At 47.5% G+C, this 21,475-nt stretch overlaps 2 protein-coding genes across 10 annotated transcripts; both read left to right on the top strand.

The window, feature by feature from the left end:
• Nucleotides 1-2,921: 2,921 nt before the first annotated feature.
• PORCN (porcupine O-acyltransferase) lies at nucleotides 2,922-18,934 on the top strand. 7 transcript variants are annotated; one of them, XM_004022117.6, is made up of 16 exons: nucleotides 2,922-3,065; nucleotides 3,720-3,892; nucleotides 5,065-5,257; nucleotides 5,595-5,638; nucleotides 6,039-6,220; nucleotides 6,301-6,431; nucleotides 6,547-6,564; nucleotides 7,921-7,935; nucleotides 8,034-8,159; nucleotides 8,320-8,420; nucleotides 9,458-9,534; nucleotides 9,628-9,691; nucleotides 9,817-9,902; nucleotides 11,056-11,166; nucleotides 13,219-14,875; nucleotides 15,862-18,934. In XM_004022117.6, the coding sequence occupies exons 2-15, from the start codon at nucleotides 3,757-3,759 to the stop codon at nucleotides 13,318-13,320; spliced, it is 1,386 nt and encodes a 461-aa protein (XP_004022166.1). In that variant the 5' UTR covers nucleotides 2,922-3,065; nucleotides 3,720-3,756; the 3' UTR covers nucleotides 13,321-14,875; nucleotides 15,862-18,934. The 7 variants fall into 7 exon arrangements, with proteins under 7 accessions (XP_004022166.1, XP_060264266.1, XP_060264265.1 ...); XM_060408283.1 differs by having other exon boundaries at nucleotides 15,813-18,934; XM_060408282.1 differs by having other exon boundaries at nucleotides 15,148-18,934.
• EBP (EBP cholestenol delta-isomerase) lies at nucleotides 14,827-18,934 on the top strand. Of its 3 annotated transcripts, XM_012106766.4 has the most exons (6): nucleotides 14,827-14,875; nucleotides 15,148-15,204; nucleotides 15,862-16,173; nucleotides 17,312-17,348; nucleotides 17,470-17,600; nucleotides 18,221-18,934. In XM_012106766.4, the coding sequence occupies exons 3-6, from the start codon at nucleotides 15,873-15,875 to the stop codon at nucleotides 18,442-18,444; spliced, it is 693 nt and encodes a 230-aa protein (XP_011962156.1). In that variant the 5' UTR covers nucleotides 14,827-14,875; nucleotides 15,148-15,204; nucleotides 15,862-15,872; the 3' UTR covers nucleotides 18,445-18,934. The 3 variants fall into 3 exon arrangements, with proteins under 3 accessions (XP_011962156.1, XP_004022164.1, XP_027818898.1); XM_004022115.4 differs by lacking the exon at nucleotides 15,148-15,204; XM_027963097.2 differs by lacking the exon at nucleotides 15,148-15,204 and having other exon boundaries at nucleotides 15,813-16,173.
• Nucleotides 18,935-21,475: the final 2,541 nt, after the last annotated feature.

Genomic DNA, 21,475 nt, shown 5'->3' with positions numbered 1-21,475 from the left:
TCTGCTGGTAAGAACGTAAGAAAACTTCCTTGTTTTTAGAAAATTCATACTGAATTTAATTGAAGGGGCATCACATCTGCAACTATGATTAAATACTTAAGAAAAAATTATAGATAGATACAGAAAGAAAAAGAGAAAGAGAGGAAAAAATGGTGTTATTCTGAGGCTTGGCAATTTTTTTGTTTTTGCCAATCTAGTAAGCTAAGGTTATGAGAACTAGACTGCAAAGAAGGTAGGGCACTGAAGAATTGATGCCTTTGGACCCCCCAAAAAGAGGTGACTGGCTTGAGAGGACAATTAATTAAAAGAAAAATTACCCACTTACGGACTTTTATAGTCAAAGCTATGGTTTTTCCAGTAGTCATGTACGGATATGAGAGTTGGACCATAAAGAAGGCTCAGCACTGAAGAATTGATACTTTTGAACTGTGGTGCTGGAGAAGACTCCCAAGAGCCCCTTGGACAGCAAGGAGATTAAACCAGTCAATCTTAAGGGAAATCAACCCCGAATATTCATTGGAAGGACTGATGCTGAAGTTGAAACTCCAGTATTTTGGTCATCTGATGTGAACATTGGACTCATTGGAAAAGTCCATGCTGCTGGGGCAGAAGGAGAAGAGGGCATCAGAGGATGAGATGGCTGGATGGCATCAAGGATGCAATGGACATGAACTTGGGCAAACTTCGGGAGATGGTGAGGGACAGAAAGGCCTGGCGTGCTGCAGTCCATGGGGTCACAAAGAGTCAGACATGACTGGGTGACTGAACAACAACAATAAGCAAAGAATGAGATCTCTTTGTTTAATTTTCACCTCTTTAATTACAGGGAGACCATTTAAAATGTCCTAGAACCCATAACCCATAATGACTATACAGGTTACAAAGTCTGAGAAGTATTTAATGAGTGTCCACTCTCTACTAAGTTCCAGTGGTAAAAATATAAAACATCACATCTAGCAGATATGAAATCATACCTGTTGTTTTAATTTTACAATTCCTTGATAGCTAAAAGGATTCAGTTATCTATTCATATATTATACATATTGGCCATTTCAGGTGTCTTCTGTGAATTACTTATTCATGTCTACTGTCCATTTTCTAGTGCATTGTTTGTCCTTTTCTTATTGATTTGTAGATGCCCTTTATATCTCCTAGAATCTAGAGACTGGTTCTTTGTCACACACATCAAAAGACTAGATGGAAACAATCAAGTCTGTGATGCTCAGGATACGCATAGTCAGGATCTTCCAGTTTTAAATGCCAGGTCTTGCAACCAAAGGAAATAGTTCTTGCTTGTGCTGTGGGTCACTGTTGACTTGAGTATGTTTGAAAGCTGAGGAAAAAATTAGAATGAAGTCTAATTCACAAAATTTATGGCCTGTATTCTGCTGTTAAGGAAAGGAATTAATAATTCTGCACCTGGCCTATGTAATTATTCATTACAGTTGACCACTGAACAACTGGGAGGAGTTTAATCTGTGTATAATTCATAGTTGGCCCTCCATACCCACGGTTCCTCCACACCCCAGGATTCAAAACACCCACCTAACAGTGGACCGCACGGTTCAAACCTGTGCTGTTCAAGGATCAACTGTTAAATACTTTTTATTTGTAATATATGTTATGTGTTTAAACTCTATTTAACTTTATGTTAACATTTTTTTAAGAGAGGAGACATACATTTTTTTTTCAATTGCCATTGGTATTTCCAAGTAAATAACTGCTAATCCCACTATTTTGTTTAACAGAAAGGGACATTGAAGCCTGGGGAATGGGCATGGCTTACCCAGCTCCGTACAGGCAGGCATTAATCTGATTAGAACCTGTTTGATTTAGCTCCTCAGGCCAGGGTGGGGTCCATCTTGACTTTAGCTTTCTTCTTCCTTCCACTTGATAGCTAAATTTGCAATCCGTACCCAATAAATGCTCCTTTGGAGGAGGGCCCTTCATCAGCCTAGGGGAAGGGAGAGGCAAACACCAAGTGCTGCATAAATCCTCAGAGTTGGTGCAGATAGAGCCCGAATCGCCAAGTCATGTCTGACTCTTTAGGAGCCCATGGACTGGGACCCACCAGGCTGTCTGTCCATGGGATTCTTCAGGCAAGAATACTGGAGCGGGTGGAGTGGGTTGCCATTTCCTTCTCCAGGCAATCTCCCCCACCCAGGGATCGAACCCGCGTCTCTTATGTCTCCTGCATTGCAGGCGGATTCTTTACCGCTGAGCCAGCGGGAAATAGGTGCTCTGTACTAGCCTCCTGGTTCATAGGAAACGCTCAGTAGTTGCTGGGGTCACCCTCAATGCAGGTGGGGAAGTCAACCTGCAAATCAGGTGAGTCTGGTGGGGAAGTCAACCTGCAAATCAGTTCTCAATGACAAGCTAAGTGCTCACTGGGAGTCCCTAGGGGAAAGCCTAGGCGCTTAATTCGTGCTCCCAGGTGACACAGTCAGTACTTGTGTTTCTGGCTGGTCTCTGATGGTGGGGAGGGTTGGAAATCCCCATAGTTCCCTCAAAGGATGGGTAAGGAGAGACCTCGGTTTATTTTCCCATCTGCGAAATGGGGGCATAACAGTGTCACGAAGATTTGCGCAGGTGGGCAGTTTCAGGGGCGAGGCGGATGAATGGAGGAACGGGCTTTCTCTCTTCCCTCCCCCATCTTTCCCATCTTGGCTTCCACGGTTTAGGAATTTGGTGATTGGACGGTTTCTTCTTGGATGGTCAGAAGACCTCCCGACACGACCCTTTAGGGACTGGCACACTGAAAGGTCGGAAAGTTGCGGGAGCCAACGTTCCCCTCGCCTACGTCCTCCGCGCCCAGCTCCACTCAACCTCCAGCTCCTTCCCTCAATCCTCCCGCTCCCCTCCTCCTTCGTCCCCGCCCCGCTCCCGTTCTCTTATTGGCCGACCAGGCCGGCCCGGGATTTAAAGGGCCCGCTCACCGCGCAGCCCTGAGAGCTGCAGCTGGTCCCGGCCTTGCGGCCTGCGGGGGAGGCTGCCGGGAGGAGGCAGCGACGGCGGCGGCGGCGGCACGTCCCCAGCCCCTTGGACCGCAGCTTCCTTACTGCCAGGTAGGTCGCCGGTGGTGCACGCTCGGCTCTCCAGCTTGCATCCTGAGCCGGCCTCCCCTTGTGGGTCTGCAGTGCGTGTGCTAGGGCCCCTTCTCCATCACCTTTCCACCTCCCCCTTCTGCCGTGTCCCCTACCGCCATCTCCACCTCCCTGCAGCCCCCGGGACTGGGAAGGGCTTTGTTGGCGGCCGGGTGGGGGTGGGATGGGGCGCGCGGGGGATACAGGACACCCCCCACCTCCGTTCAAGGAGAGATGCACACGGTCCCCGAGTGTCACAGGATCTCCCTCTCTGCCCTCCACACAGCGTGACTCTACCTTGCAAACCAGGGAGCCCTTCAATTTGATATACAGGCCTAGAATGTACACCATTCAATCACCATTGGACCCGGACTGTTCCCAGCGTACAAGAACGCAGATCCTTCATTCACCTCAGGTCACGGGCTGTGTATGGGCACCTGGGACACCCCTCCACACACACACACACACACACACACACACACACACACAGTTGGCATCTCAGTCTGATGTACCTTACACTCGCACCCTCCCCCCACCATACCCTAAGCTGAAATCTGAGTGCTCAAATCCATCCCTTGAGCATCATCTGCCCCATGGACATCCCAGCTAGCCTCCTCTGTGTCCCTCCTTTTTCAGGTCTATCCATCTGTCCATCCATCCGTGGGGGTCCGCAATGGCCACCTTCAGCCGCCAGGAATTTTTCCAGCAGCTGCTGCAGGGCTGTCTCCTGCCTACTGCCCAGCAGGGCCTTGACCAGATCTGGTTGCTCCTTGCCATCTGCCTCGCCTGCCGCGTCCTCTGGAGGCTTGGTAAGTGCCTGCCCCACCATGGGCCACCATGCCAAGCCATATCACACCTGCCACATTTATCCATACTAAGGCCCACTTTATTCTGCCATATCTTGCCAAGCCAGGCTCCTATGTGTCCAGCCTACCATATCCCACCAGGCTAAGCCTCACTCTACCACCCCACATCCTACTAACCCAGCCACCCTATGCTATATCACATCAAGTCTCATCCTGCCATGCCAAACCATGCCTTTCAGTATCCCTGGGTTCTGGGACTCTTGAAAGCTGAGGTTCTTAAATCTTGGGGTCTTGAAATGCCTACATCCCAAGGTTATAAAATTCTGAAATGCACATGTCACAGGGCTATGGAAAGTACCATGTATCCCAAAGTACCATGTTATAGGGTTTGGGGATTCTGACATGTTGAAATTCTCATATTCTATGCTTCCAAAATGCTGGCATTCTGGATTTCTAGAATTATAATAAGATTTCTGGATTCTAAGATTCTGAAATGTTTCCACAAACCGGGGCATGCCTTTATCTAAAAGATAAGATTCCAAGTCCCCAAGGTTCCTATAGGATGCTGAGAATTTTGGAAATCTGAGACTCAGAAGTTCTACACTTTCTTTTTTCTTGTTCTTTTATCTTAAATGGATGTTTTATTTTTCCCCAGGTTTATCATTTTGAAAAATTTCAAAGTTACTGCAAAGCTAAGTTGAAAGAATAGTACAATGAACACTCATATACGCATCACCTGATTCTCCAACTGTCAACATCCTGCCACATTAGCTCGCTCTATCGATCGCTTGATCATCTTCCTGAATCACTTGAATAACCTGCTGACACTTCACCCCAAATCCTCTTGCATGTGTCCCCCAAGAATAAGGACATCTTCCCCCCACAACCATAGCCTAAAGCATCACCCCTCAGGAAATTTAATCTCAGTGCTATAGTGTTATCCAATATAAGTTATTCAGATTTCCTCCAGGGTTCCCAAAATGACCTTTATAGATGTCTCTTTTCTTTAAACCCAAGCTGCCTCCCCAGCTCCCCAAAACCTGCTTTGTGTCACCTGCAATCCCACCACATTCCAACCTCTAAGCCTTTGCCTGAGCTGTGAACTCTGCCCAGGTTGCCCTTCTACCAACCCTCCTCTAGTTCCCTATCATGTTCTCTCTTTCTTTCACCCAAAGGGTTGCCATCCTACTTGAAGCATGCAAGCACCGTGGCAGGCGGCTTCTTCAGCCTCTACCACTTCTTCCAGCTGCACATGGTTTGGGTCGTGCTGCTCAGCCTCCTGTGCTACCTCGTGCTGTTCCTCTGCCGACATTCTTCCCATCGGGGTGTCTTCCTCTCCGTCACCATCCTCATCTACCTGCTTATGGGGTATGGGCATGAGTCCTCATCCCTGTACCATCAGCAGAAGAGTGGGTGGGGGCGGGGGGGGGGTCCCCAGGCCACCCCTCATGAGACTGTCCAGGACAGGGAGCGCATAAGATGTTTCTGGAGATGGTAGAAATCTGGGAGGCTTGTTCTTTCCAGAGGGCTACCCTGGACAGGTGGCACTTGAGCTCCCCCTGGAGGAGGGAGCCTTGGAGAACTCTTCCTCCTTGAGGTTGTGCAGGGCAGGGAAAATATGCTCTGTCTGCACCTTGGTTTCCCCCCTTTGCGGTGTCTGAGGCCAGGGGAGTCATAGGGCCAAGATCACCACCTTTTTCCTCAGTGAGATGCACATGGTGGATACCGTGACATGGCACAAGATGCGAGGTAGGCAGCCCTGGCTCTGTCCCCCTGCCCCAGCCCTCCAGCCCCACTCCACCTCTCCTAAATCCCCCCACCCTGTCTCTTTCCTTCCCCATGCTTCTCCCTCATCTGCCTAGCTCACTGGACACACAGCCCTCAGACTCCCCTCACGTCTGTGTTTCTCTCTACCATGCCTCTTCCCCCACCCCATCTGTCTGTCCCATCTCATGTCCGTGCCTGACTCTCTATAGAGTCAGAACATCTGCCAGTCCTGGGCCCACCTGCTCAACTACCTGTCTGACCCTGTGCCCACTTCTCCACCCTTGCACTCTTCTTTCCTACCACCTTTCACCTGGTGATCCCCACATCCCCCCATGGCTACCTGCTCTCTTCTCATCCACTTGACCATGGGCACCACATGTAGGGGCCCAGATGATCGTGGCCATGAAGGCGGTGTCTCTGGGCTTCGACCTGGACAGGGGCGAGGTGGGCGCAGTGCCCTCGCCTGTGGAGTTCATGGGCTACCTCTACTTCGTGGGCACCATCGTGTTCGGGCCCTGGATATCCTTCCACAGCTACCTACAGGCCGTCCAAGGTCGCCCGCTGGTGAGGCCCTGGGTAGACAGGTGGGCAGGGACTGTGGGAGCCACCATGAGGCAGTGTTCACGGAGCCTTGATCCCCATAGAGCCGCCGATGGCTGCAGAAGGTGGCCCGGAGCCTGGCGCTGGCCCTGCTGTGCCTTGTGCTGTCCACCTGTGTGGGGCCCTACCTCTTCCCGTACTTCATTCCCCTTGATGGTGACCGCCTCCTTCGCAAGTGAGCACAGCCTTCGAGGCCTCTGCCCAGCAGTGAGGGGGTTGGGGAGGGACCTGGGGTCTCCCCAGCTCTGAGCTTGTCTCTTAATGCTTCTATCTGTCTTCTGTTACTACAGCAAGAAACGCAAAGTCAGGTAAATGAGGGCAGGTGCTGAGGGCGAGTTGGGCTGACTGGGGGGTGGGGCATAGTCTGTAACTGAGTGGTTCTGTGAGTCTGAGACTGTCTGACCATCTACCCAGTGACTAGACAAAGACTGTTTGTCTGAGGCTTTGGTTTGACCATGATTGGCCCTATAACTCCATGTACAGTAGATACTCCATTACATACTGTACCTGTCTGTCCATCTGTTCTCCTATTCCACCATTAGAAGCAAGTTATGTGAGTGCAATAGAAAGCAACAGATATGTGTCAGTTGGCAACGCTGACCTGTCGTGACACTGGCTAGAGGTGTGTGTGGGTATCTGCCTGTCAGCCAGGGACTCCTTGTGTGGGACTGGAGTTCTGGCTGGCTGGCTGGCTGTGCGGTTGTCTGTGATGGGAGCATGTAGCTGTCACTAGATAGGATAAACCTGGCTTGTCTCTAATTGTGGCTGGGAATGGATCTGTGGTGTGTTGTGTGTGTGTCTGTGATGATTCTGCCTGTGGATCTGCCTTCTCTGGCTCCTCAGTATTGTCCAACGGAGGGGCAGGACTGACCATCCACCCCTGGTGTGACTAGGATTTCATCCAGCTCTTTGATTACATGAACTTCTCCCCTCCTCACTGGCTGCTGATTGTGTCTGATGCTGAATGAGGCTCTGAAAGGTGGGATGACTTGCCCATTGTCACCCAACTACAGCCAGACATTAATCCCAGGCCTGAATCCAGAGCCTATGCTTTTTCCAGTGGAAAATGTTTCCTGTCTTTGACCATGTCTGAGTGTACAACTGACAGGATGACTGTCTTTTTTTTTTTTTTTAATTTTTTTATTTTTTAAATTTTAAAATCTTTAATTCTTACATGCATTCCCAAACATGAACCCCCCTCCCACCTCCCTCCCCATAACATCTTTCTGGGTCAGGATGACTGTCTTAAGTGTAAAATTGTGTATGTGTACATAACTGGGTGCTTGACGATCTCTGAGCCTAACTAAAGGACTTCCATGTGTCTTATGGTCACTGAATCTGGTCAGAGAGCTGGGAGTCTTGATAGTATGTGTGTCTGCCCATGTAGCTGTGAGATCAGCTTCTAACAGTGGCTGGGTCTGGATGTCTGGCCAGGTGAAGCCGTGGGACCATGTCATATCATAGAGCAGCTCACACGTTAATTTGAGCCACCTGAAACTAACCAACAGGGTGTGGACGCATGGATGTGTGTGGCTATCGTAGCATGACTGTCACCTCTTTTGCTGCCATGTTTCTGTCTGTCTTGTCGATGAACAACTCAGACCAGCTTCCAGGGCCTCTCTGACTCTCTTTCCTTTCTTCTCTGCTGCCTTCCTGACCCCTAGGGGCACCATGGTAAGGTGAGTCTATGGAGTGGGGCCAGGGATGCTGGCAGTTGGGGGGGTGTCACGCCTGGACCTGGGCATGATGCCTCTCCCTCTGGCTCCTTTTCCCCCAGGTGGCTGCGAGCCTACGAGAGTGCTGTCTCCTTCCACTTCAGCAACTACTTTGTGGGCTTTCTGTCCGAAGCCACGGCCACGTTGGCGGGGGCTGGCTTCACCGAAGAGAAGGATCACCTGGAATGGTGGGGAGGGCTGGAGGGCTCTATCTCCCACGGGGTACTGCCTAGAGGAGCATCAGGGAGGAGGGGGGATGCTCCCAGGGGAGGGAACAACTAAGAACAAAAGTGTGACTCTCAGGTGGGTTAAATCCCAAATAAGTTTGCGTGTCTCTCTTGCCCACAGGGACCTGACAGTCTCTAAGCCACTGAATGTGGAGCTGCCCCGGTCCATGGTGGAAGTTGTCACAAGCTGGAACCTGCCCATGTCTTATTGGCTAAATAATTGTGAGTCACAAAGTCATCACTCCAAGAGGGTTGACAGTCATCAACCCACACCCCTTTTCACATTCATACAACAAGTTGAAGATAGTAGGGACCAAAAAACCTCTCAAACAACTCCTGTCCTTGTGGAGTTGACATTTTTGTTGGGGGGAGCAGTATAATTTTTAAAAATACACAGTAGTTCAGGTGGTGATATGTGCTGTGGTAAGAAAAATAAAGAGAGAAGGTGAAGATGATCTGGGAGTGTTAGGAGTGTGTGGGTGGGAGTGGATGCAATTTTAAATAAATCAACCAGAGCAAGTCTCACTTGAGGAGCTAGTCTGAGCAAAGACCTAGAGGTGAGAAAGCAATCAGTGCAAATATGTATGTGAGAAATGTAACAAATGGCAGGAACAGCAGTGCATAGGCCCTGAGGCAGGTGTATACCTGGCACATTTGAGGTACAGTGAGGAGACCAGTAGAGCCGGAGCAGAGTGAGCAAGGGGATGAGTGGCAGGAGGTGAGGTCTAAGAGGTGACAGAGCCTGGTCCTATAGCGTCTCTCTGGCCACGGGGAAGACTTTGGCTTTTTCTCTGAGAGAGACACAGCAGGGGATGAGCAGAAGAGGGCCACGGGCTACCTTGGATTATAGCAGGATCCTCTGGCTATTGTGAGGAAAGACGGGGTGTTGAGGAGGGAAATGGAGAGGTCAATTTTTGGATAAACTCCAAAGCTGGAACTGACAGAATATGCTAAGAGTTTGGTTATGGGAGTCAGGGGAGGAGCAGAGCAAAGGTGATAGTGAGGCTTTTGGTCCTGATGAATTGGAAGGGTTTAATTGATATTGGCCACACTTGGAAAGACTATAGGAGGAACAGGTTGGGAGGGACAATCAGAAGCTAAGTTTTAGGCAATGTGAAATTGGAGGCCATTATAGAGAGAATTCATCCTGGGGGCCCTGAGAGGTTGTGGATATCCTCACCCTGCCCTAATGGCCCCCCAGGAAGGGCAGGGGAAAAGCTCAGGAGACTCTTGCCCCGCCTCTCCCCGCCCCCCCGTAGATGTTTTCAAGAATGCTCTCCACCTGGGGACCTTCTCAGCCGTGCTGGTCACCTATGCAGCCAGCGCCCTCTTGCACGTGAGCAGAGCAGAAGTGGGATCAAGATGGTAGCTGGGTGGGGGTGGCGGGGCCTCCTGCTCACTCACCTCACTGCCCCCAACCCCACCCCAGGGCTTCAGCTTCCACCTGGCTGCAGTACTGCTGTCCCTGGCATTTATCACTTACGTGGAGCACGGTGAGTGCAGAACCCAACCCAGCAGATGGGACGGGTGGCTGGTGTTGGTTGGTGGCGGGCTGGAACCACTGCCACCTGAGGCTAACCTGACAGTCTTACCTTCCCCTCCCCCGCATCTGTCCTAGTTCTCCGAAAGCGCCTGGCTCGGATTCTCAGTGCCTGTGTCCTATCAAAACGGTGCCCACCAGACTGTTCACACCAGCATCGCTTGGTGAGGATTCAGCCTAGGCAGCCTTGTGGTCAACTCCCCACCTCAAAAATTATTTCTCTTTCCATCTTATATCTATCTCAGGGTGCCCAGCTTTCTCTTCCAGTCCTGAACCATGTTCATAACCTCACCTCTATTCACTGGCATCCATCTCTCTAGTAAGAATGTATCAAGCAACTGCTGTATACTCCCCTAGCGTTTATTTTCCCAATGAACATTTGTTGAGCACCTGCTGGTACTGGTGTTGGAGACACAGTGATTAATAAAATAAACCAAAATCTCAGCCCTCTGGGACAAACATTTTAACAGGGGAGACAGTAAATAAAAAACAAGTCAGTAAAGTGTAGTAGCTTGTTAGGTTGTGATTAGTGCCAAGGAGAAAATACATAAGGGAAGGGGAGAGGGAAGTATCAGGGGTGAGTGGTTTCAAGTTTAAGTGGGGAAGTGACTTTTGAGTTCTTTAACTGAAGGAGGTAAGGAAGGGGAGCATTTCAGGCAAAGGGAACAACCAGAGTAAAGGCCCCGAGATGGGAGGGTGCCTGAAATATTTGAGGAATAGTGAGGAGGCCAGGATGGCTTGAGCAGAGTGAGTCAGAGGGGGAGAGGTGGGCCCTGTAGGTCATAGTAGCGATTTGCTTTAGTTTGTGTCTTTTTTTTCTCATCCTTTTGGCAACAAGAAGTATGGAGAAATTCAGATTTCCCTCTAACCAGCCAGCCAATGTTTATCACCATAAACCCCCAACTCAAGGCCCCATGCATCATTCTTCCTCCTCTGCCTGAATGCTCGAATCTCCCCCAATTTGGACGTTCTCAAGCTAACAGTATCCTCATCCTTGGATACCCCTTGAGCTCCAGGAGGATCAGAACCATCTCTTTCCTACTCTGGCAGGGGGTGCCCTGGACATCCTTATTCCTGTGCCTAGAGTGTTTCCCTTGGAGAAAGCAATGGCAACCCACTCCAGTACTCTTGCCTGGAAAATCCCATGGATGGAGGAGCCTGGTGGGCTGCAGTCCATGGGGTCACGAAGAGTCAGACACGACTGAAGCGACTTAGCAGCAGCAGCAGCAGAGTGTTTCCCTGGGAGCACCTGCCCAGGTGGGATTGGAGGACAGTGATTAGGTCCAGATGCCAAGCTTATCCATCTGTCTTCCACAGGGCCTGGGGGTCCGAGCCTTAAACCTGTTCTTTGGGGCCCTGGCCATCTTCCACCTAGCCTACCTGGGCTCCCTGTTTGATGTTGATGTGGATGACACCACAGAGGAACAGGTAAGGTTGGGGGGTGGGACCTGGGCTGGGGGTCACCCAGGGATGTGCTACCTGCTCATCAGAACCATAAGAACAACAACAACAACAAAAAAGAACCATAAGAACAAAGGTGTGGAGGACAAGGCATGAGGACCTTGTGTCCAGTGTCTCCAGCTTGTGTAACCACTGCTCCTTTGTCCTTCTCTCCCATTGTCCCTCTGGTTGATTGATACTGTTGGGTCTTTTACTTGGATGAAGTGTGCAAAATGTGTTTATTTTACTTATAAAATTTATTTTCTATAGATAAATATAAAATCTGAGTTTTCCTTTTTTAAAAGTTAATTATTTCATCATATTGTTACTTAGGTAGAACTGGCAAGTTTTCTTTATTTAATTTGTTAAAAATAGTTTTACTTATATTGATTGTGCAAATCCTGGATTCTACTTTAAAAGTGTATGTTAAAATGTATATACTGTTTTTATTCAGGTAGAATGCACATTCCAGGTTTTACTTCTCTTTAAATGAAAAACAATTTAAAGTAATGTTTATTTATATGGCACTAACAGGATCCAGGTTTTGCTTCTCTTTTTTTTTTGGCCACGCCAAGCATCTTGCAGGATCTTAGTTCCCTGACCAGGAATTGAACCCTGGGCCACCACAGTGAAGGGACCTAGTCCTAACCACTGGACCACTAGGAATTCCCTTAGTTCAATTTTTAATTGAAAATAAAACTTTATGTTTTATATTTTGTCATTAAAAAACAATTTTTGATTTTTCATTCAGGTTGAATGTGTAAAATCTGGGTTTTGCTTCTTTTTAAATAAAATTGTTGGTTTTTTATTAAAACTTTAAAAAACAGTTAATGCAGGAAATTCCCTGGCAGTCCAGTGGTTAGCACATGGCACTTTCACTGCTGGGGCCCAGGTTCAATCCCTGGTCAGCGTACTAAGGTCCTGCAATCCTCGAGGCACAGCTAAAAAAAAAAAATAGTTAATGCATATCACATGGTTCAGACACCAGTGTACAAGATATTCAGGGGAAAGTCTTATTCCTACTGTGTTACCTCCATCCTCTTATGGGTACCCACTTTTGTTCATTTTATTGAACTATTCTTCTAAAATAAAAGCATAATAAGCAGATATAAATTTTTTTTAATTCCCTCCCCCTGGTTTCTACCCTAAAGGTAACATATGAATGACACTGTGCTGCATGTTGCTCTTTTCACATAATTCCTGAAAACTTCCCATATTAAGACACAGAGTAGGGACTTCCTTGGTAGTCCAGTGGCTAAGACCCTGAGCTCCCAATGCAAGGGGCCTGGGTTTGATCCCCAGTCAGGGAACTAGATCCCGCATACCGCAACTAACACCTGGCACAGCCAAATAAGTAATTTTTTAAAAAAAGACACAGAGTATCCTCATTCATCTTTTCCATTGTGATATAATATAGTTTGTCCCTTATCGGTGAACACCCAGGTGATTTTCTACTCCTTTTCTATTGTAAGTAATGCTACAGCAAGTAATAACGTCACATCCATGTGGATTCACAAAGGAGCAGACAGAACTGTAGGATCTAGTCTTGATAGCAATGGCGAAGTTACCTTTTCACCCTCCCACCAGCAGTGTGTGATCGTGCTTGTCACAACAATAAGTGCCTTTCAGACTTCACAGATATGTTTGTCAGTTTGAGTGGAGGGAGGTGATGCATGAGGCTATCTTTTGATATGTTTAAGAGTGATTTCATTTTTTTCCTTTTCTGAAAATGGCCTACTCACCTCCTTTGCTAATGTCTGTCTTTTTAAAAACTCAATTTCTAGGAACTCTTTATATATAAGGGAGAGTACAGGTCAGAGAGTGGGATCACCTTGTCTCGTATTTAAATTTTTAAAATAGGAGAAAACACAAAAGAAAAAAGACTAAGTCTGCTTACCTTTCATATGTACTCAATCTCTTCTCTGGGGCCTCACTCAGGATTTCAGTGGAGTCATAGAAACATCCTTGAGCAAAGGATGGGTTTTCCTGAGATCTTTTTATTCTTGCTGAGTGGGACCAACCATCACCTCTTTCCCACAGGGCTACGGCATGGCATACACGGTCCACAAATGGTCAGAGCTCAGCTGGGCCAGTCACTGGGTCACTTTTGGATGCTGGATCTTCTACCGTCTCATAGGCTGAGACACATCTGTGGACCATCACAAGCTCCCTCAAGACCCCTCCTCAGGGTGCCAGCTCTGATGGGTGATGAGGAAAGGCCCTCTAATTCTTGACCCTCTCTCCATCCTTGACCCCTCTCAACACCCATACACAAACAGACACACACACCATTTCCATGCCTGTCAATCCCCACCCCACCACAAGGCGGGAAGGGAGTGGTCCCTCCTGGGGCCTAGGGGTGGGGGATGCTTGGGGAAGCAGAGAGGGGGAGATCCAGGGCCTCCCCGCCTTCCTTGTCCCTTTTTATACAGTTTGTTATTATCAAATAAAAGTAGGAAATATACAAAAGCCTCTTTCTTCACTGTTCAGTGGGGAATAGAAATGAATTAGGAAGGGGACATAGCATGTATAAAGGTTTGGAAGCTAGAAACCATGAAGAGGGAGGTTGTGATTGGTTTATAGTTCATTTATTATCATTCATGATTGAATGATGAGCCTGAGGATAGTTCTGCTAGATTTGAGTGGGACCAGGACAGATTGGATATCTGGATGTGGGGGAGGCCTGATACTAATTGTTCCAATTGGCTAAAAAACTGAGGAATTCCCATTCTAACTGGTTGCCCTGACTGGGACAGTGAAGGAAAAGCAAGACTGATGAAGAGTTGATGTCTATTGGTCCTTAGGACTGAGGGGTGTGGATTCTAATTGGATAGAAGGCCTGGGTTGGGTCTGGAGACTGACTGAATAGTCTGGGTGCCCACTGGGTTAGAGTTACGGAATTTTGATTCACTCTTAAGAGTTGGCACAGGGGGTTTGAGGGCCTCCATGTCAATTGGTCAGCAAGGCTGAGGGGCTTGGGTTTTGATTGGTTGTTCTGACTTGAAGTCCAGATGGAGATGGCCTGAGGGAGAGACGGAGGCAGCAGTAAGATTTGATCTGTTAGTTGTATCCAACTCTCTGCAACCCCATGGACTGTAGCCCGCGGGTTCCTCTGTCCATGGGATTTCCCAGGCAAGAATACCGGAGTGGATTGCCATTCCCTTCTCCAGGGGATCTTCCCGACCCAGGGCTCGAACCCGCGTCTCCTGTATTGCAGGTGGATGCTTTACTGCTGAGCCACCAGGACTTATTTGTATTACGTTTCCTTGCCCATTTCCGGGGGGGGGGGGTTAGGATTGAAGGTTGATCTGGGAAAAGTTTTGGTTGCTCTGCTTTTACAAATGAGTGCAACGCAATGCTGATTCAACAGCAGATAAACACCCGATTTCCGATGGGATGGATAAGGGAAACTGAAGCCAAGACTTGCCACAGATTGGCTTCTGGCTGAAAACGCCCACCAACCGTGGCTTCTCCGCAGCAAAAATGGTACCACGCGTGAGGGCGGGGTCAGCGGCACACAGACAATAACTATTGGTTGAGAGCGGCACTGGCCTCCTTTCCAGCTCCTCCATTGGCCAGTTCCACAAGGCGGAACCTGTGAGGGGTTGGATTTGAAGTAGTGATATTTCGGAGCCAGCGAGCAATCTTAGTGAGACCCAGGAGCCTGTGGGAGAGGCCGCTGCAAACGCGCTGTTGAGTGAGTTGCCCTCCGCCTGAAATGCCTCTCCATCCCTTAGCTCTCAATTGCTAAATGGCCAGCCCTTGGCGCGCCTGCGCGAGACCCTTCCCCCGCCCCCACTTCTCCCTCCGGTTTGCCATCCTCACCACCCCCACGCGCCTGCGCGGGGCGGTCGGCTACTGCGCGGTTGTTGGGACTGCAAAAGCTCTGCCTTCTCATCGGGCAGCTGAACCAGAGGGTTCTAGTTCTGATTGGTGGTCTCTGTATTTGTCCCTCCTTTTCCCCTTTAGCTCCAGGCGCAGGACCCCTGCCCTCCACTTTCCTCTTTCTTGCGGGTTGGCTGCAGGGTGAGCAATTTCGGGAGGGGTGGGACACTGAACCTGAAGGTGTAGTTCTGAATAGTCATCTTTTTTTGTCTGTCCTGCAGTTTCCAGGACTATGGGGAGGGTAATAGCTTTCCATTGCAGGATGCAAGACAGTGACCCCTGCAAATCTTGTCGTTGTGTCTCCCCTAGCAGACCTGTGAGTCATGGCACCGGGTGTGGCTCCTGTGTCTCCCCCAGCGGACTGTAACCCCTGAGGGCGGGGATCAGGCCTGGTTACTGTGTCTCCCTGCCAGAGCATGACCAGTGAGGGCTGGGACCTAGTCTGATTGTCGTGTCTCACCACCAGACTGTTACCAATGAGAGCAGAGACTAGGCCTGGTTCTATCCCAGTGAGACCAATGAGAGCTGGGATCTGTTGTGGTCTACCATATCATATGGCTCCCAGAGGGCAGGAACAAGCTTTCGGTTTCTCTGTGGCCTTATATTCATGTTTTTAAAATAGTATATAATTAGATTATTTTAATTGAGTCAGTCTTAATCGGTTAATTGAGTCCACTTACATTTCTTGTCATAATAAACTATTTGGATTTGATTTTATGATCTCATTCTATGCCTTTGTATTTGTTCAGTTTTTTTTTTTGTTGTTCTCTTTTCTACATATCCACACACCACCATCAGCCTACAAAGACATGACCACCAACACCAGCCCCACGCACCCCTACTGGCCTCGGCATCTGAGACTAGACAACTTTGTGCCTAATGACTGCCCCACCTGGCATATCCTGGCTGGCCTATTCTCCATCTCTGGAGTCTTAGTTGTGGCCACATGGCTGTTGTCAGGGCGTGCTGCGGTCGTCCCACTGGGGACTTGGCGGAGACTGTCCCTGTGCTGGTTTGCAGTATGTGGGTTCATTCACTTGGTGATTGAGGGCTGGTTCAGCCTCTACCACGCGGACCTTCTCGGAGACCAAGCCATCTTATCTCAACTCTGTGAGTCCTGGGTTCTTCAATATGCTGTGGAAGGGAATTTCCTGGACAAGGATTGGTTTAGATGTTTACCCACCCACCAACTCTTACTCCATTTGTTTAAAATAAATTTTAAAAATTTATTTAACTTTTGTTGCATATATATTCACATGGGTCCAAAATAAAGCTATTTAGAGGTATGCAGTAAAAATCTACCTTCTATCCACCGAGTTTCCCCAAATAATTGCTTATGTTTCTTTTCAAGGTTTACACATAAATTACACACATAAACCTCAGTTTGCTCAGCTATAGAAGAGGGATAATAGTCATACCCAAATACATGTAAGACACTTAGAACAATGTTTGGCAGACAATGCATGCCATATAACTGTTTATTGTCATCATCATTTTAACTTTTCCTTTTGTATAAATGGTAGCATGCTTTTTTTAAAATGAGCTTTGCTTCTGAACTTTGTTTTTTTTTTTTTTTGATGAGGACACTCATCATAAGTTTATAAGGAGTTTTGAAAGAATAAATGTTACAGAACTTTCAAGAATGGCTGCACCATTTTATATTCCCACCGGCAGTATATTAGAGTTAGTTTTTCCACAGCCTGATCAACACTTGATATGATCAGGTGTTTATTAAATTTTAGTCCTTCAAGTGGATGTGAGTGATATCTCATTATGGTTTTAATTTGCTTTCCCTTAGTGATTAATGAGTACCTTTCATGTGTTTATTCACCATTTAGAATCCTCTTTTCTGAAAAACCTATTTCAGTCTCCTGTCTATTTTAATACTGGGTGATCTATCTTTTCCTTAGTGATTTCTGCTCACTCTTTCATTTACTCATCTGTTCACCTTCGAGCTCTGTCTCTTTCTCTCATTGGATACTTTCCTCACTCCATCATTTACACCTGCCTGATTTTATTCCACAAACATTTATTGAATACAAGACGATCACAGCAACACTTAATGTTCTGTGTCAAGTTTGCACTCGTTATCTTGTATACATATAAAAACAGCTGCCCCATTTCACAGATGAGGAAACTGAGGCATGGGGAAGTTATAAAGCCTGCCTTCTTACATGAGCCCTTGGCTCTCACAAGTCTGACTTCTTTTCTGCTGATATTCTTCATATAAGTTTCTTATCTTCCTCAGGGAAAGAGTATGCCAAGGGAGACAGCCGATACATCCTGTAAGTGTTTGTCAAGGGAGACCTGCATTGTTTTGGGGGGAGGTAAGTCAGGGAGCATTAAGGGGTGCCTTGTAGGTAGAGCACAGTGATGCCAGTGCCCCCTCCATCCTTTCTCTTGCAGGAGTGATAACTTCATGATATGCATGGAGACTGTCACGGCTTACCTGTGGGGACCACTCAGCCTGTGGGTGGTGATTGCTTTTCTCCGCCATCAACCCTTCCGCTTTGTCCTACAGCTTGTGGTCTCTGTCGGTGAGGAGAAGGCCCACAATGGGTGGTTGAGGGCTTGATGGGGGATCTACAGACATGGGGGCATTCCTGCGGGTGGGACTTCTCAATTGTGCCCATCCAGGGCTGAGTCAGACTGAATGACAAACTCCCTGAGGTTTTGGAACAGCTATGCCCCTCCAGGCCTGTGTTCTCAATCCAGGAGAGTTCATTTCTGCTCCCACTCCATCACAAAGTCTCTCATGAGGGTTACAGTTACATGAGGTGGCCCATGATGGTGGGAAACCCCTGCATTCTTCTGGATCAAGATTCTGAGCTTCCTTCATCTGAGATTCAGTCCTCTTATGTTCTTATGTTGTTAGCTTTCTGGAAATATGAGTTCTCTTTAGTCCTGGAATCCTGAGCTGTCTTGAATGAAAGGATTTGGAGCTTAAATTCTGGAGACATGAAATCTCTTGAGTTCAGAAAGTCTCAGCTTCTGATTTCTGGAATTCTCACATTTCTGATTTCTCAAATCTTCAGTCATGTGATTTCAGAACTTTTATGTCTCTGAATTTGGGAATCCTGAGCTCTAATAACTTGGAAAATGGCTTGGAATTGTTCCTCCTCCTTACAGAGTTTCCTTCTCCTTTTACCTCCCACAGGTCAGGTATATGGAGATGTGCTCTATTTCCTGACAGAGTACCGTGATGGATTCCAGCACGGGGAGCTGGGCCACCCACTCTACTTCTGGTTTTACTTTGTTTTCTTGAATGCCCTGTGGTTGGTGCTGCCCGGACTCCTCATACTGGATTCTATAAAGCAACTTGCTCATGCCCAGAGCATACTGGATGCCAAAGCCCCCAAAGCCAAGAGCAAGCAGAACTAAAGAGTGATGAACTAGGCTTAAACACCGGCTATTGAGGAACTCTCCACCTGCCAGAAGATTCCAATCCTTGCTCCCACAGGTTGGAAGGACAAATCGAACTGATCTGTCAAACTCAGGTTGATGGGTGGGCAGTGGGAAGAAAGGAGCTGTGTGGAGCCACTGTCAGGAACCAATGGGACAAAGGTACAAGAGAACCTAGGAAGTCTGTGATGGGGACAATTTTTTTTTTTAATTTTACAATACTGTATTGGTTTTGCCATACATTGACATGAATCCACCACAGGTGCACATGAGTTCCCAACCCTGAACCCCCCTCCCACCACCCTCCCCATATCATCTCTCTGGGTCATCCCAGTGCACCAGCCCCAAGCATCCTGTATCCTGTATCGAACCTAGACTAGCGATTCGTTTCTTACATGATAGTATACATGTTCAATGCCATTCCCCCAGGGACAATTTTTTTAATCAGGAAATAAAGATCTTGACCCTATACTGAGAGATTTCTCATTATTAACCCCAGAGATGCCCCATGACTGACCCTATAGATCTTTCCAGCACTCATTCCACAGACCACCATCCTCTCAGCCAGAGACCAGCATCATCATGCCATAGGCCTCGAACCTATGACCTCACAAATTTCCATCACTGACCCCACAGATTCCCCTGATGGTTAATTAGATCCATGAATCACATCTGTAAAGTCTTTTAAGGCATGATCATCCATCCACACCCTTGGCATTCTCTCCAGAATATACCCTTTCTTGTTTTGAAATATGGTCAGGCTGAGAAGTTTCCAAATCCAAGTTCTTCAGTTTACTCAGCCTCTTATCTCCTGATCAGGTATCCCACAAATACCCCATTACTAACTCCATATATCCCCTATTACTCACTCCAAAGAACCCCATCACTACCTTAAAGATTCCCATCACTCACACCAGAGACCCCCACAAAAGTCACTCCACTACCCTCCCATCACTCACCCCACATACTCCATCATTAACTCCTAAGATACCCATCACTGTCCCCACAAACAGCCTTTCATTTGCTCCATTGACAGAATCATTCCCCTCACAGACCTCCATCACTCACACTACAGACCCCATCACTTGCCCCAAGAGACCGTCCATCACTTAGAACTCTATGACTCACTCAGATCCCCCATCATGTATTACACAGACCTTATCACTCCTACCAAATGCCCTATCATTTACCCCATAAGTCTCATCACTCACCATAGATCCCTCAATCACTCACCCTGTAAATTCCCCATAATCACTTTGAAGAACCCATTTACCTTACATTCCCCATCACTCACCCTATAGATCCCCAATTACCCCACAGATCTTCCATCACTTACACCATATCCTATCACTCGTCCCACAGACATTCCTTTACTCACCCCCACAGACCACTTATCATGTACCCACAAATACCCATCACCCTACAGACCCCTATTGCTCATCCAGCAGTCTCTGTCTTTAACCTCCTAGACCTTCAGTCATAAAACAAATGGGTACTTGAGGAATTTTGTGGAGATGACCATGAATAATTAAACTGCAGATACCTGTAGATGGGCTCCAGGTGACCTGTGCAGAGCAGGACTTCAGTTTACTGCTTGAGCCTACAGTGTCACTTTTTGAGAAATGCCTCACTGTTAACCCAAAGCCATGCATTAAGTTCTCACCTCAGATCCATCACTTACCTCATTGTTTACTTAAGGCATGATGGTGCCCTTGCTCTCCCTCAAGTACAGCAGGCACAGCCCCACCTTCTACCCATTGCACTCCCTTCTCTCTGTGCCATTTACTATCCCTTTGACCTCGAGCATGTTTTCCCATGACCTTCATTCAGTGCTTTCATATGTAAAATGCTGATAATGATAGTACCTACCTCAGGATTTTTATGCAGATTAGATGAATTAATATATTTAAACTATCTGGTATACACTGTGTTGAATGGAAGAATGAACAAATGAAAGAGAAAATTCTCCCCTGCACTATGGCAAGGACCTCCTTTTTGCTCTCCTTGCTTCCAGTATATTGCCTTCCAGAGGTTTCTCCACAACCAAGACAGGGGCATCTGAACACATCATAAGCTTGTGCTCCAGGGCCCTCAGGATAAATTCCAAGTTCTAGGCTAATGTTTTGCTCATTCCACTCTATGATAATTTTAAGGAAAAGCGACTTTCAAACTCCTTGTTTCTATCAGAAAACCTGGCAGTGCCACAAGAAGTGTTTTAGAAAAGGAGACTTCTCTAAAAAGGTAACATTAAGGGTAACATCCGTACAATACTGCAATAGCTGAAGTCCAGGTACCTTACAGGACTCCTTGGTTAGAAATTACATTTTTAAGGGCAGCATGTATTTTGTCCAAACCATAGAGACGTTGTAAAGTGAGAATGGCTTTTTGCATTTCGTGGCACATAAACTTTCTCAAAGGAGTCTAAAATATGTCCAGTATTCAGCTGATATTTGGTGGGCACACACCGTTTAATAACAGGACTGACTTCAACGTGTTGTAAAGATTCAATAAAAACAGAGGCAAACTTGTCCACAGAGCATACAAATGGATTTTATCGGTAAATTATTGAAGTATAACATGCAGGCAGAAACTGCAAAAATCTAAATGTACAGGTCCGTGAATTTTCATAACATGTAAGCTATTTTTTAAAAGATTGTGGGAAAAGGATTATTTCATTCAGCAGATTCATTTGAAATGATTTTAAATAAATGACGTCATCTCTAAGCAGAGACTCGAAGCAACGGGAGGCAGGACGTGAGGCCTTGACGTTATCGCGCAGCAGCGTCCTTTCCCCGCCCACTTTTCTCGCCCCAATAGGTCGCCGCGTTAACATCCACCTAGGCGAATCCCGAAGCAAAGTGACCAAATCAAGGACGAGGGAGGCGGGGCCTCAGTAGGCGCCTGCACACTGGCTAAAGTGAGGCAAAATGCCCGGCTCTAGGGGGCGGGGCTCTTGGCAACAGCACACTCTGCGCAAGCGCAGAGGTGACCTCCTCCCTGTGCCAAGCGC

Source organism: Ovis aries, chromosome X, assembly GCF_016772045.2.
Source record: "Ovis aries strain OAR_USU_Benz2616 breed Rambouillet chromosome X, ARS-UI_Ramb_v3.0, whole genome shotgun sequence".
Classification (NCBI taxonomy): Eukaryota; Metazoa; Chordata; class Mammalia; order Artiodactyla; family Bovidae; genus Ovis; species Ovis aries.
Note: the sequence above shows the minus strand (reverse complement) of the source record. Positions and strands in the feature narration are given on the sequence as shown.

What these genes read in the sequence shown, in the direction of transcription:
- PORCN (XM_004022117.6), top strand. Translation starts at nt 3,757, where the DNA reads ATGGCCACCTTCAGCCGCCAGGAATTTTTCCAGCAGCTGCTGCAGGGC. An exon ending in CCGTCCAAGGTCGCCCGCTG is followed by an intron (nt 6,221 to 6,300) that starts GTGAGGCCCTGG and finishes TGATCCCCATAG; the next exon opens with AGCCGCCGATGGCTGCAGAA. An exon ending in GAGAAGGATCACCTGGAATG is followed by an intron (nt 8,160 to 8,319) that starts GTGGGGAGGGCT and finishes TCTTGCCCACAG; the next exon opens with GGACCTGACAGTCTCTAAGC.
- EBP (XM_004022115.4), top strand. Translation starts at nt 15,873, where the DNA reads ATGACCACCAACACCAGCCCCACGCACCCCTACTGGCCTCGGCATCTG. An exon ending in AGCCATCTTATCTCAACTCT is followed by an intron (nt 16,174 to 17,311) that starts GTGAGTCCTGGG and finishes TATCTTCCTCAG; the next exon opens with GGAAAGAGTATGCCAAGGGA. An exon ending in GGAGACAGCCGATACATCCT is followed by an intron (nt 17,349 to 17,469) that starts GTAAGTGTTTGT and finishes TTTCTCTTGCAG; the next exon opens with GAGTGATAACTTCATGATAT.